The sequence below is a fragment of the Rhineura floridana genome, chromosome 5, assembly GCF_030035675.1.
Source record: "Rhineura floridana isolate rRhiFlo1 chromosome 5, rRhiFlo1.hap2, whole genome shotgun sequence".
Lineage (NCBI taxonomy): Eukaryota > Metazoa > Chordata > Lepidosauria > Squamata > Rhineuridae > Rhineura > Rhineura floridana.
In genome coordinates, this window is record NC_084484.1 from 179,226,562 (window position 1) to 179,240,746 (window position 14,185).

The following is a 14,185-nucleotide window of genomic DNA, read 5'->3' on the forward strand; positions in this document are numbered from 1 at the left end:
AAAACCAGAAAAGCACTGGGAATCTTTACGGTTCCAGTTTGGGTTGGAACAATTTAATTGTGCTACTTGTTCTTATAACTGCAACCGTTTTACTTGTTATCATGTGCGCTTAGGTTTCAGGTTGGCCAAGCAGTCCAAGGTGCTGTGTTAAGCTCACACTTCTCTTGGAATCAAAACACACTTCTGACTTGTTTTTATAACTCTATACTGTATTGTTGTAGTCCGCCTTGGGCGCAGGGTGGCTAAGAAATTATATATTTGTGGCACTCTGTCGCAATTCAACAAAATCCCCCCGGCACAAAGCAGTTGCCTCTATTCATTCTTGAAAACGTCTTGCAATAAAAAAAAAGCCTCTTGTCTTGCAGTGACAACAGTCATTGCGAAAAACGCTGGACAAAACAGAGGAGCTGCAGCGGGGACGTCAAACCAGCGCAGTCAGCCCGCGGTTTCCTCTTGCAAGGAACGCAGCCTGGGTCGTCTTCTTGAACTTCAACTCCCGTGACGCATTGCGCTTTGGAGGGCTGACGCTTCCGCATCGAGATCCCTATTCCGATTGGCTAGGCCTTTCCAAATCGGCATCTCGATTGGCTGAGAGGAGAGAAAGGAAGAAAGAGGCGGGCATGTCCGCAGATTGCCTGTTTGCGGCGGGATCGCTTTTTCTCCATCTCCGCCCGGGGGAATATTGGAAAGATTTGCAGCAGGGTAGGAAAAGGAAAGCTGGGGGTGAGTTTGGGGGCAGAAAACCTGGGCGATGGCAGAGGGTGGAATTCAGGTCTGGCAGGGCAATGTAAGGTGGGGGGCTGTTGGGAGCTGGGGCTACTTTGGGGGAAGGGTCAGTAGCCAAGACTGATGGGATTTCGTCACCACCGTTGCTTTATTTCTATACCTCTTTTTGGCAAGGGCCCCCAGAGCGGTGCGCAAAACAGAAGAGAAGAAAACATCAAATAAAAGTGACAGTTAAGTAGAAATTCAGAAGTACCATCAGTAAATGCAGATAAAAAAGCAACAAAGGCCCAGGCATAAAGCACACTTTTCCGGGTTGCTTTTAGGAGGAAGGGCAGGTTATACATTTATTATTAATAATAATTTGTTGTTGTTATGTGCCTTCAAGTCAATTTCGACTTATGGCGACCCTATGAATCAGCAACCTCTAATAGCATTTATTATTATTATTATTATTTATTATTATTAAGGTCCTCAAATGCAAAGATGTATCACTGAACACTAAAGTCAGGATCATTCAGACCATGATATTCCCAATCTCTATGTATGGATGTGAAAGTTGGACAGTGAAAAAAGCTGATAAGAGAAAAATCAGCTACTTTGAAATGTGGTGTTGGAGGAGAGCTTTGTGCTTACCATGGACTGCGAAAAAGACAAATAATTGGGTGTTAGAACAAATTAAACCAGAACTATCCCTAAAAGCTAAAATGATGAAACTGAGGTTATCATACTTTGGACACATCATGAGAAGACATGATTCACTAGAAGACAATAATGCTGGGAAAAACAGAAGGGAGTAAAAAAAGAGGAAGGCCAAACAAGAGATGGATTGATTCCATAAAGGAAGCCACAGACCTGAACTTACAGGATCTGAACAGGGTGATTCATGATAGATGCTATTGGAGGTCATTGATTCATAGGGTCGCCATAAGTCGTACTTGACGTGAAGGCACAAAACATTATTATTATTATTATTATTATTATTAATAATAATAATAATAATAATGCATTCATGAGTTGCATGTGTGCTCTCACCCACAAACACAGCTGCCATCCACAGAAAAATAAACTTCCCCCTGGAAGCAGCTAACAGTTGCTGTTCACAGTGAAATAGCTGTCTCACCTTTCTGGCTCCTCAACAGGCTGCAGTTCTCCAGGTGCAGTGAAGAAGTGCTCTGGAGGCTAATACTGGTGTTTACCTTGCAGCCAGCAATAGTTCGCTTGCTGTGTTACCTGCTGGTGGTAGTTGGGAGTCCAGCAACACCTGGAGAGCCACAGCCTTTTCTGCCTATGGCTTTTCATCTGCCTTCTTGTGCAAATAAGTAAATCACTGCTCAGGGTGGTTTTACAGCATTTTTTTAAAAATAAAATGTTATATATAAACAGTACTGGACAGTTGTAAAAGAGGCTGGAGTTAAGTCACAAAAGCATCATCTACCTTTTAAAAGAAAAGTCTTCCGGAATTAAAGCAGTGAGGGGGGAAGTTGTGGCAAGGAGCTCAAAGTGGTGTACATGTTTCTGCCCTCCCCATTTGATCCTCACAACGACCCTGTGGGGTAGGTTAGCTGAGAGGCAGTGACTAGCCCAAGGTCACCCAGTGAGCTTCATGACTCAATGGGGATACTAACCGTGGTCATAATCCAACACCCTAACTGTTATACCACACTAGCTCTCTCATTTGTTTTTTCATTTTGAATCATGGCCTTGAGTATGTCTGGATTTGTGTAACAAGCTGGGCCTTGTGCCTATTTTCCTTTTTTTTGGTGCGCTTATCTGCAGGACACACAGTTGCAATAGCGCATTGACTAAGGATGTTTGGGACACGTTGCGTGCGCCTGGTTCTTCGCTATTGTTCCTCTGCTCCCTGTCCTAAACATGCAGCAACTCCCAAACTGCTACGTGTTCGGGAAGTGCTGGACGTCCAAGACCCAATGGGGCATGATATTAAAGTCCAGGTGGGTAGACCAAGCCGGGGAAAGGGGTGCTTGGGAGATGTATTTTATCACTTTTTCCCCTGTCCTTCCTCTGAGGAGCTCAGGACAATACATATTGGGAGAATGGGGACTCTTAGGCCCGAGGGCCATATGTGGCCCTCCAGGTTTCACTGTCTTAGGACTCTCCCCAGGTTGCAGTCCACACCCTTTATCAGCACTGCTTTGCATTATTCTTGAGTGATTTTGCCTGGCTAGAATGTGTCGTTGAATTCTGATAATGCCTGTTCCTTCCCTTGAACAGAGGATAGAAAGGGGTTGTGCAGAAGGTAGCCTACCGTACAAAAGTAAATCTTACATTCATTACTCCTCTAGCTTTAGCTTCTGGCCACACCCACTACTGTTATGTGGTCCCCCAAAGGATTGCCCACAAGGGCATGTAGCCCTTGGGCTGTAAAAGGTCACCCACCTTTTTTTATCCTTGCATCAGTACTGTGAGGTAGGTTAAACTATAATAGAATCATAGAATAGTAGAGTTGGAAGGGGTCCTATAAGGCCATCAAGTCCAACCCCCTGCTCAATGCAGGAATCCAAATCAAAGCATTCCTGACAGATGGCTGTCCAGCTGCCTCTTGAATGCCTCCAGTGTTGGAGAGCCCACTACCTCTCTAGGTAATGGGTTCCATTGTCGTATGGCTCTAACAGTTAGGAAGTTTTTCCTGATGTTCAGTCGAAATCTAGCTTCCTGCAACTTGAGCCCATTATTCCGTGTCCTGCACTCTGGGACGATTGAGAAGAGATCCCGGCCCTTGTCTATGTGACAACTTTTCATGTACTTGAAGAGTGCTATCATATCTCCCCTCAGTCTTCTCTTCTCCAGGCTAAACATGCCCAGTTCTTTCAGTCTCTCCTCATAGGGCTTTGTTTCCAGTATAAGATGGTAACTGGTCCAGGGTCACCCAGTGAGCTTCATCTTCCTCATAGAGATGGGGAGAAGTTGGCCTTGATGGCTCAAGGTTTTCTCCATTGCATCTGTCATTGCCCTAACCTGGTCCCTGCAGGTATGTGAAGATGCTGACCGAGTGTGCAGCAGCTGTGAAAAAGGCAAATTCCATGCTAGGGATCATTAGGAAAGGAACTGAAAATAAAACTGCCGATATTATACTGCCATTATACATACAAAGCTGTGGTGCGATCACTCGGAGTGCCGTGTACAGTTCTGGCTACCTACAAGGATATTGTTTAGATGAAATAGGTTGAGGAAAGGACACCCAGAATGATCAAGGGGATGCAGTCACACCCCTTGCAACGTTTGGAGCTTTTTAGTTTAGAGAAAAAGCGAGACACAGTAGAGGTGTGTTGCATAGAACTTGGGGACTTCCAATGAAGTGAATGTTGGAAGATTCAGAACAGGCAAAAGAAAATACTTCTTCGCAAAGCACATAGTTAAACTGTGGAACTCGCTCCCACAAGAGGCAGTGGTGGCCACCATCTCAGATGGCCTTAAGCACAGGCTTTTGATGCCATCTGGTGGAAATTCATGATGTACATAAATGAAAGTGATTTAAGTGGACAACTATCAGTTGCTGCCAGAATCATTTGGTTTTCTTAATGAATTTAAGGTAACTTGCTATAAAATATTCTGATTTGTAAGATATATTTGTTATTTTGATTGTAATGTGTATAATAATTAAGATAAAATTTATTAATTAAAAAATGATATAATGACTTGGACCGCCTTAAAGGAGAATTAGCCAAACTCATGGAGGAAAAGCCTATCAATAACTACTAGCAATTGCTACTGCGCTCAGGTCCTGCGTACAGGTTTCCCAGAGGCATCTGGCTGGCCACTGAGAACAGGATAATGGACTAGATGGGCCATTGGCCTGATCCAGCAATCAGGCTCTTCTTTATGTTTAACTTCCCTGGGATTGTAGTTCAGTCCCTCAAACACTTGGTTTAACCGTTTCTCTCTTGTCTTCCCTGCTTCCAGGGTTGGGTCCGTTCCATCCGGTCCCAGAAAGAAGTTTTGTTTATCCACATGAATGACGGCTCCTCGCTGGAAAACCTCCAGGTGGTCGCTGACCCAAGATTAGAACCCAGGTTGGCAGTGTTTACTGAAATGAGGGCTGTGGCCCACGAGTGTGCCTGACTGACATGAGAGAGTGGGCTGTGCCCACTTCAGACTGTGGGTTTGAAACGTCTGCCAGTAAGAGGAGAAAAGAAGTGGGAGTGAAAAGCCCAGCACCTCAGGGACATTCTAGGCCCATTTCCTTCCCCACTGTGCTTCCTTTCTCCTTGCAGGGAGTTTTTCATCTAGGAGAACATTTGAGTTCTCGCACCCCCACAGCCCTGGAGCATGCAGTCCTGCAGTCTGTTTCGGCTTCTTTTAACAACTTGCCTAGTAGGCATAGGTGACCAGGAATCTTGGGCAGGTGAGCACATAGAATTCCATGCAGCTGAATGAGTGGAGTGGCAGAGGAGAGAAATCAAGATCTGCACTAGCTGCCTATATACTACGGTCTGAGCAAGGTGTTGTTATTGGTATATAAAGCCCTTAACGGTTTGGGACCCGTTTATTTAAGGGATCACATTACCCATATGTACCAATTCAGTTGTTTCAGTCTGTGGAACTTGTGCTTCTACAAGCGCCATGCAGTGTCAGTTCTGTATAGGAGTAAGGAGTCATTCCCTTAGGGTGGCAGTACCTGTCCTTTGGAACTGTCTGCCTATTGACGTTACGCAGGTACTCTTTTAGACACCCACTGAAAACATTTCTGTTTTGGTAGGCTAATCCAGGCGCCTGATTTGGTTACATCTGTTCTTAAGTTTGTTTTATTGTTTTTAGATGTTTTGAAACAGTTTTTCAATGTTTTAAATATGTTTTTATTTTCTTTTAAATTATATTTTCTTAATCACAGAAGTGTTTGATGTCCTGGGCTCCTTTGGGAGGAAGAAAAAGAAATAAATTTAATAATAAATAATGCATAAAAAATCAGTAGGTCAGATTAATGCATCAAATGTAGCTGGATCACCCCTCAAAGAAGGCCTGGGTGAACAGGTGAGTTTTCACTGGGAGCCTAAATACTAATATTGTAGGTGACTGCCTGATGTTCATTGGGCTTTCATTCCAAAGGGCAGGTGCCACCACACTAAAGGCCCTGGTCTTGGTGGACATAAGGTAAACCCTGGGAGCATCCGACACTATTAACAGTGTCTCTCCCAAGGATTAAAGGTTTAAGGTGTGTGTGAGAGAAATTGTGTAGATTTTTCTTCATGAAGATTTTCCTTCTCCTGTGCATACCTGCCCTGAGACATGTAGTGAAAAGTGGGGTACAAATTCTTTAAATAAATCCTTTTTTGGGGGTACAAAGTTTCTCCAATTGCATTAGTTATTGGAAAAGGTGTGCATTGCGGGAAAGGAACTCAAAGCCAGTGCGGTGTAGTGATTAGAGCGTCGAACTGGGACCTGGCAGACGAAGGTTCAAGTGTCTGCTTGGCCATGAAGCTCATTTAAGTGACCTTGGGCCAGTCACTGTCTCTCAGCCTAGCCTACCTCACAGGGTTGCTGTGAGGATAAAATCAAGAACCATGTTTGGAGGCCACTTTGAGCTCCTTGGAGGAAAAGCAGCGCATAAATGCAGTAATAAATTAAACAAAACACAGAGCTTAGACATCCATAAAATGACTGTCTCAATCCCTTGAGTGAAGGATGGGTATCACTGTAAATAAGTAAACATAATGAACCATTGGTTGTTTTTCTCCTAGAGACCTGACGTTTGGGAGTTCTGTAGAAGTCCAAGGGAAACTGATTAAAAGTCTTCACAAGAGGCAAAACGTGGAGCTGGCAGCAGAGAATATTCGGGTGGTAGGACCTTGTGATGTCTTGGTAAGTGCACCCTTTTTATTCCCAACAGCAGGATGACGTGCTTAGTTGTGAAATCTAAACTATTTTGGGAGTGGGGAGAAATTCAGGCTGCAATCTGAAGCCTGTTTCCCCTGGGTGTAAACCTCATTAAACACAGTGGGGTTTATTTTTGAGTGAACAAGTACAAGGTTGCCCTGATAGAGCTGCTAAGCCATGTTTTGAACCGTAGAGGTGTTTTATTTTGTTTTCATATTTGCTGAAATGGCCATGTTGCATTGATTAGAGCATCCGCTTTGTGTGCAGAAGGTCCCCGGTTCAGTCCCCAGCATCTCCAGGCAGGGCTGGGAGAGACTCCTTGTCTGAAACCCTGGAGAGCTGCTGCCATTCAGAGTAGACAGTACTGAGCTACATGGACCAATGGTCTGAGTCGGTATAAGGCAGCTTCCTATGTTGAACTGTGGATTCCACCCATCCACAATAAAAAGCGGAATGAATTGATGGTGACACAGGGAACACACTAGCTGCATTCAAAAAAACTTCATATAGACATCGATTTTGGGTGGATACCTATTTGGACATATGGGGGACTTGTAATTTATACGCTTAACTCAAGATGCATGTCCAGGCGGTTATTGTATCCACAGTGTAAACTGAAAGTGGTTTATTGTTGTTAGTAGTATTCATATATTTTTTCTTTAATCTTCTTTTGTACTTCCAGTATTTTAATTTTATTTTAATTCATATTTTCTTTGTTTTTCTTTCCGAACAACACATTTAAAAAATTCCTAAAAATGGGGGGGGGGCACAGCGGATAGTCTGCTGAAAGAGGTGCTCAGAATGAATTCAAATTAAGGGTGCATAAACATGACGGTGAAGGGAATATGACTCAAACATTCTCCTATTTTGGTGAACATTTCCTTTAAGTACTTGCAAAAGCTTTGGGTCTTTTTTCATTATTTGAGGCAAAGGGCACGCTTACAAAAAAACTGATCTTTGCCCTGCTGGCCATTTTCAGAGCTGTGAATTTTCTTTCTGGGCAGCCTTCTGGGGAGGGGGGAATATGTCAGGGGGGCAGGGTCAGAACCAAAACTGAATGTGTATATCGCCGCCTTTGTTTCACCAGCATAGGAAGGCCGCAGGCATTTTGTTGTTGCCACTGTTAAAGAACTGAGAATCAGAAATCCTTGCTGATCTACTTCAGATCACCCAGAGGTCTATTGGTAGATCCTGATCTACCTCCTGCCCAAGCCTGCTTTGCATACTTTCTTTGGCTGCCACCTTATGTCTTCTTGCCCCGAAGCTCAAAAGATCAGGCTGAAGTTCAACCACGCAAATACCTAAATTATATGTTAGGAGTATTTACAGTGGAGAGGGGATCTTTTTCAGCCCAAGAGCCTCATTCCATTCCGGGCAACCTTCCTGGGGCCACATACCAGTGATGGGTGGGGCCAAATGGAAAAGTGGGCGGAGCTATGAATGTAAATATTCTTACCTTTGTGCCGTAGGCTAGTTTCTGTATGCATACACCCCTCTCTCTATCCAGGCAAGCAAGAGGCCTTATCAGAGTTCAGGGTCACCTTCCAGCCAGGTGAAAACCCTGGAGGAGGGTGCAAAGGGATGTCGGAGGGAGTCTACATCTTGGGAGGTTCCCGAGGGCCAGATAGACAGGACTGGAGGGCTGCACGTGGCCCCCCAGGCCTGAGGTTCCCCATCTCTGATCTAGCTTGATGAAGCATTGCAGGGGACTTGAAAGCCTCTGTGCTGCTTTGCAACAATTGAGTTAGCCCGATAAAGGTATTGCCTGGATATGGATGTGGATACAGCATCTTGATGTGGATCCTGCTGTGCGTTGTTTTTTGTCCCTTTCTAGACCTTTTTGCAGCAGCAGGTTTTGCAGCCTGAGATCATGGGTGCTGGTGGCGCCCAGAATCTCAGGCTGCAAAAGGCAGCCTACCCGCCCCACGCAGTCTTGGGGAAGGAAGAATGGGCCAGGGGTGGAAGGGGTTGAGCAGAACCCAAGGCTGTGCCCACCTCGATTCTGTTTGCAGCCATTCAGGCAATAGCGCTCTCATACTCAAGTCCCCCGGCTTTCAAGCACATACCCCTTCTCTAGGTCCAGCGTTCTGCCCCCCTTTTCAACTGAACTCACCCTGGCTAGCTCTCCCAATAGAATAATTGCTTCTTTTCATCTGGGCTTTCGGGATGCACCATTTAAAAACTAAACGGTTTTGGACCAGGTTAGCTTACATCCAGGTGAACTTGCCCAGGCCTGAAGATCTTCTAGTAAGCCTGCTATCAAGATATATTCAATTAGCAGGCTTTAGAGACAGGGGCTTCTCAGTGATGGCCCCACACCTTTGGAATGCACTCATAAGGGATATTATGTACGGCTCCTTCTTCTGAATAGCAGCAGAGCAGGCTCTGAGCACTTTTCTGCCTGATCCATTTTTAATTTAAAGTGTTGTGGTGGCTTTTATTTATAACTGCTACTGTTTAGCTCTTACAGGTATAATGAAATTGCTTTCTGTGAAATAATAGTGTAATTATTGTTGTTACTTTAAATTATTTATCTTCTTTAGGTTATTGTAAACTGCTTTGTGACGGCTTGCCTTAAAAAGTGGGCTATAAATATGTAAGTTAATGAAACTAAATTCTTACTGCAGAATTCCCAACTGCCTAGAAAAAAAGGTTGAAAAATTGGCTGTAATAGTGAAGTACTTTTTCATTTTCTTGTTAATCATTCATTTTAACTCTGCATGTTTGCCTCCTCTCTCAGGGGGTCATAAATGAGTCATAAATAAAGTTAAGCTTACTCTGTGATCTCTTTCTTGCTTTGCTCATCTAGGAATTCCCGCTAAAGTACAAAACGCGTCACCCTCTAGAATACCTCAGGCAGTTTCCTCATGTCCGGTGCAGAACCAATTCGTTGGGCGCCCTCCTGAGGATACGCAGTGAAGCCACCGCTGCAATCCACTCCTATTTCAAGGTACCCCAGAATGGAATGGAATGGAATCCGTGGTGACAAGATGTGGTGTTTGTTGCTAGCTTGGGCGGCTTTGAAATGGGATTTGGTAGACATCTGGAGGATAAAGGCTATCAGCGGCTATTAGTCATAATGGCTGTCTCCCAGGCAGGGGTGTAGTCATGCAGGGTCTTGGGGGGTCTTAGACCCCTTACTTTTTGGGAGCAGGGTCCCTATGTTTCCAGCATCGTACAAGCCAATCAGCATAAAAGGGGTGTGTGCTAGCCACTGGGAAGGGTCTTCTAACATGCTTCCTTGTCCTTTCCTGCTGGTTGGAGCCAATCAGAATGAAAGGGGGTGAGTCAACCAAGAGAAGACTCTTCTCAGTAGCTAACACTCTCCCTTCTCATGCTTATTGACTCCTAGGGATGTCTGTTGTTATAGAAGAAGGTATTAACAAGGTTCTCAATTCCGCAGCCAAAAAAAAAAAAGCAGGAGGGGGCGTGACTATGACTATCATGAAGGGATCCTGCACTTCTGAATTTGCCACTACACTACTGCTGCCATGTTGAGAAGCAGCATGCCTCTGAATTACCAGCTGCTGTGAGACAAGATCAGGCATCTAGTTGGCTCTTGTGGGAAATGGAATTCTGAACCAGATGGGCCTCTGGTCTGATCTAACAGGGCTCTTATTATCATCTCATTCCTGTGACTGGAATTGTGTGAATGGCCTCAGAGGGACAGAGAAATGTATGCCATGTGAATGGTGAAAGTGTCAGCGATGTCCTGCCAACTGGAAGCAATTCCTTTCTTTAGCACAAAGGTCAAGCGCAAAGGTTAACCCAGGAAGTATTTCCTGTGCGTGGAAGAAGAAAGCAGGCCTCTGGTCAAGGGTGGGGAACCTCCAGCCTGTGGGCCAAATTTGGCTGGCCGTGCCATTTCCCACAAAACCACGCCCAAATTGTAATATTACAAAATACAATATATAAGAAATAAAAGAAACAATGAAAATTCAATTAAAAATCATGCACGATCCAGCACAGCACAGTTACAATTGCTACAAGAGGCAGACCACACACTGGACCACGAAGTCCCTCAGCGATTTTCAAGTGGTCCGTGGAGGAAAAAAGTTTGGGAATCACCCTTATACATTTTACACAACAATATACAGCCTCTGACCATTAGGTGGCAATATTTGCATGCCTAAAACTCCAGCACAATAAATAAACTGATTGTGTTTCTAGGCCAGGGAGGCCTGCAACAAAATGTTGGAGTGGGGAGTGTTCAGGATTCCACCAATTTCATTCAATTTCTTTTCCACCTCATTTTCTGTCTTCCTCCACCCCCTGCCAGCAACCAGTCACCTTTCCATGGATATTGAGCATGCTCAGTCCCCACTGAGTTGTTAGTAGGAGGTCCTCTCCCCCCCCCCGCAATAGGTTCTGTACCTTTTCTTTTGCTTTTGGTCTTTTGCAGACCTTGGTTTCCCCCACGATTGCTTCCCTCTTGTGGGTGGGTGGTGCTATTTGGCAACCTGAGCAATGGCAATTGCAGCCCGAACATCAGAAACAGGGTGGTATTCAGGGCTTGTCCTACTCAGAGTAGACCCACTAAAGTTAATAGACATGACCAACTTAAGTTCATTAAATTTCGATGGGTCTACTCTGAATACATATCACTAGAATGAAACTGAGGTTATCATACTTTGGACACATAATGAGAAGTCATGATTCACTAGAAAAGACAATAATGCTGTGAAAAACAGAAGGGAGTAGAAAAAGAAGAAGACCAAAGAGATGGATTGATTCCATAAAGGAAACTACAGACCTGAACTTAACAATATCTGAACAGGGTTGTTTATAACAGATACTATTGGAGGTTGCTGATTCATAGGGTCGCAATAAGTCATAATCAATTTGAAGGCATATAACAACAACAACTTTAAACAACTTGTTTTTAAACAACTCTGAATACAACCCAGAGGGAATGGTATTATGGCATTTGGATCCTACATTTCCTCCAAGGAACGTGGGGTTCCCTCCACCCCACCCCATCTTATCCTCACAACAGCCCTGTGAGGTAGGTTAGGCCGATAGAAGATTAGTGGCACAAGGTCACCCAGTCAGGCTCATGACTGAGTGGAGTGACGATTTGACCTTGAATCTCCCCAGGCTTGTTTGACACTCTCTAACCACTACACGACTTCTGGCTGTTGGACTGGGAGTGAAGGGGCGAAATCAGCAACATGCTAGAAAGTACTGTGGCAGATCCATGTCTATCTGTCTGAATTCTGTGAAAAGAGGGGATGGATGAGGTCAGATATTAGCAGCAGATTTTAGAGCTGTGTAAATGTAAATGGACTGCCTTCAAGTCAATCCCGACTTATGGCGACCCTATGAATGGGGTTTTCATGGTAAGCGGTATTCAGAGGGGGTTTCCCATTGCCTCCCTCTGAGGCTGAGAGGGAGTGACTGGCCCAATGTCACCCAGTGAGCTTCATGGCTGTGTGGGGATTCGAACCCTGGTCTCCCAGGTCGTAGTCCAGCACCTTGTGAATCTAGAACTCCATGACTTTGTAGATCAGGATACTGACCCCCGTTTTCCTGGTGGTTCTGGTGAATGCATGCTGGGAGATAGGATGTAAAGCAAGGAAGGGCCAGTAGCTCAAGGGCAGAGCATCTGCTTTGCACACAGGAGGTCCCAGGTTCAATCCCCAACATCTCCACTTAAGCCTGGAGAGGCTCCCTGTCTGAAACCCTGGGAAGCCACTGCCAGTCCGTGTAGACAGTACTGAGCTAGATGGACCAAGGATCTGACTCTGTATAAGGCTGACTATGTCCCTATGTTTTGTTGTGCCCTCTGGAGATCTCTTTGCAGGCAGGTTCTGCGCTTGCCTGGAGAAGAATCCTGCCCTCTTTGATACTTTTATTGACTTTTTAAAAAAAAAATAGCAGAGCCTTTCTAACTGTGTGAGGTGGTGATAAAAGTGTTCAAAATGTCTACAGTACAAAATATTTAAAAAGCAAACACACTTGTAATATGAATGTTTGCAGAGTGGGATTGTTGATTTGCAAAGAGAGAAATCAGAAGAAGGATAGGACTGGGGAGGGCAGCTATGAGAGAAGTAGGAAAGGTCCTCAAATGCAAAGATGTATCACTGAACACAAAAGTCAGGATCATTCAGGCCATGGTATTCCCGATCTCTATCTATGGATGTGAAAACTATCACTAGAAGCTAAAATGATGAAACTGAGGTTATCATACTTTGGACACATCATGAGAAGGCCTGATTCACTAGAAAAGACAGTAATGCTGTGAAAAACAGCAGGGAGTAGAAAAAGAGGAAGGCCAAACAAGAGATGGGTTGATTCCATAAAGGAAGCCACAGAGCTGAACTTACAAGATCTGAACAGGGTGGTTTATAACAGATGCTCTTGGAGGTCACTGATTCATAGGGTCGCCATAAGTTGAAATCGACTTCAAGGCACATAACAACAACAAAACCAAAGCAGGGGGCGGGGAGGGAACAGAGATGCTTTGCATTTCTTTTGAAGACCCAGGGGAGGTGGATAAGTAGACTTCCTGTGGGAAATTATTCCAGAGTCCTGGGCAAACTGCATTTAAAGTCCTGCATGAAGGGGAAGGGAAGAGCCATAGCTCAGAAGTAGAGCATCTGCCTTGCATGCAGAAGGTTCCAGGTTCAATTCTTGGCATCTCCAGATAAGACGCAGACAAACTCCCTCTCTGAAATCCTGGAGAGCTTCTGCCAGTCAGAGTAGATACTACTGATCTAGATGGACCCAGTGGCCTGAGTCAGTAAAAGGCAGCTTCCTATGTTTCAAGGCTGCATCTCACCCAGCATCTTTTTCCCAGTAATGGTCAGTGAGATGCTTCTGGGAAGCCCAAGGACACTTGCCTATAAACCATAATGGCTAAATGGAACCTCCAAGTTTAAAGGCAGTCTACCTCTGAATGCCATCTACTGATGTTGAACAGTGGAGAACGTAAAAAGAGCCCTGCTGAATTAGACCAAAGGCCCATGTAGTCCAGCATGCTGTTCTCAAAGTGACCGACCAGATGCCCCAATGGGAAGCCAGCTAGGAGGACATGAGCGCAATAGCACTTTCCCCACTTGTGATTCCCAGCAACTAGTATTCACAGCGGGGAGGAGAGCCTGGCTGGGAGTCCTGAGTCTGTGAGTTCAAATCCCCGCTCGTGTCTCCTGGGTGTCAGGGCCAGCTAAAGATCACCCCCACAGGGAGTGGCTCAGGGGTTACATGCCCTGCCACCTGTGCTGCTGTGGGCAAGCTGCATCGTCCCAAGGAGCCCAGTTGCCCCCCAGCTGGCAGTTGCAGACAAGGAAGGGGCTGGCTTGTGCAGCTGTGGCAAGCTGAGCAGGCCCTAGCCAGCTGGGGAGGACTAGCCTCAGAGGGAGGCAATGGTAAACCCCCTCTGAATACCGCTTACCATGAAATCCCTATTCATGGGGTCGCCATAAGTCGGGATCGACTTGAAGACAGTCCATTTCCATTTTCAGTATTCAGAGGTATCCTGCTGCTGGTATTGGAGGTAGAACATAGCCATTGCGTCTAGTAGCCATTCATAGTCATCCTCCATAAATTTGCTTAATCCCATTTTAAAGCCATCCAAGATGGCGACCAGTGCTACATCTTGTGACAATGGATCCCGCAGTTAACTGAG

The 14,185-nt window shown here is 45.1% G+C and overlaps 1 protein-coding gene across 5 annotated transcripts in view; it reads left to right on the forward strand.

The window, feature by feature from the left end:
• Window positions 1-623: 623 nt before the first annotated feature.
• The window catches only part of NARS2 (asparaginyl-tRNA synthetase 2, mitochondrial), a 64,848-nt gene continuing 51,286 nt past the window's right edge, over window positions 624-14,185 (forward strand). Inside the window, exons 1-6 of one of the 5 annotated variants that reach the window (XM_061628972.1) lie at window positions 637-723; window positions 901-956; window positions 2,503-2,678; window positions 4,648-4,757; window positions 6,423-6,543; window positions 9,368-9,508. In XM_061628972.1, the coding sequence (XP_061484956.1) occupies window positions 2,535-2,678; window positions 4,648-4,757; window positions 6,423-6,543; window positions 9,368-9,508 (516 nt within the window). In that variant the 5' untranslated portion in view covers window positions 637-723; window positions 901-956; window positions 2,503-2,534. Of the gene's footprint in view, window positions 724-900; window positions 957-1,036; window positions 1,062-2,502; window positions 2,679-4,647; window positions 4,758-6,422; window positions 6,544-9,367; window positions 9,509-14,185 lie in introns of those variants that run through there. The other 4 variants (XM_061628974.1, XM_061628975.1, XM_061628973.1 and 1 more) reach the window with 4 other exon arrangements.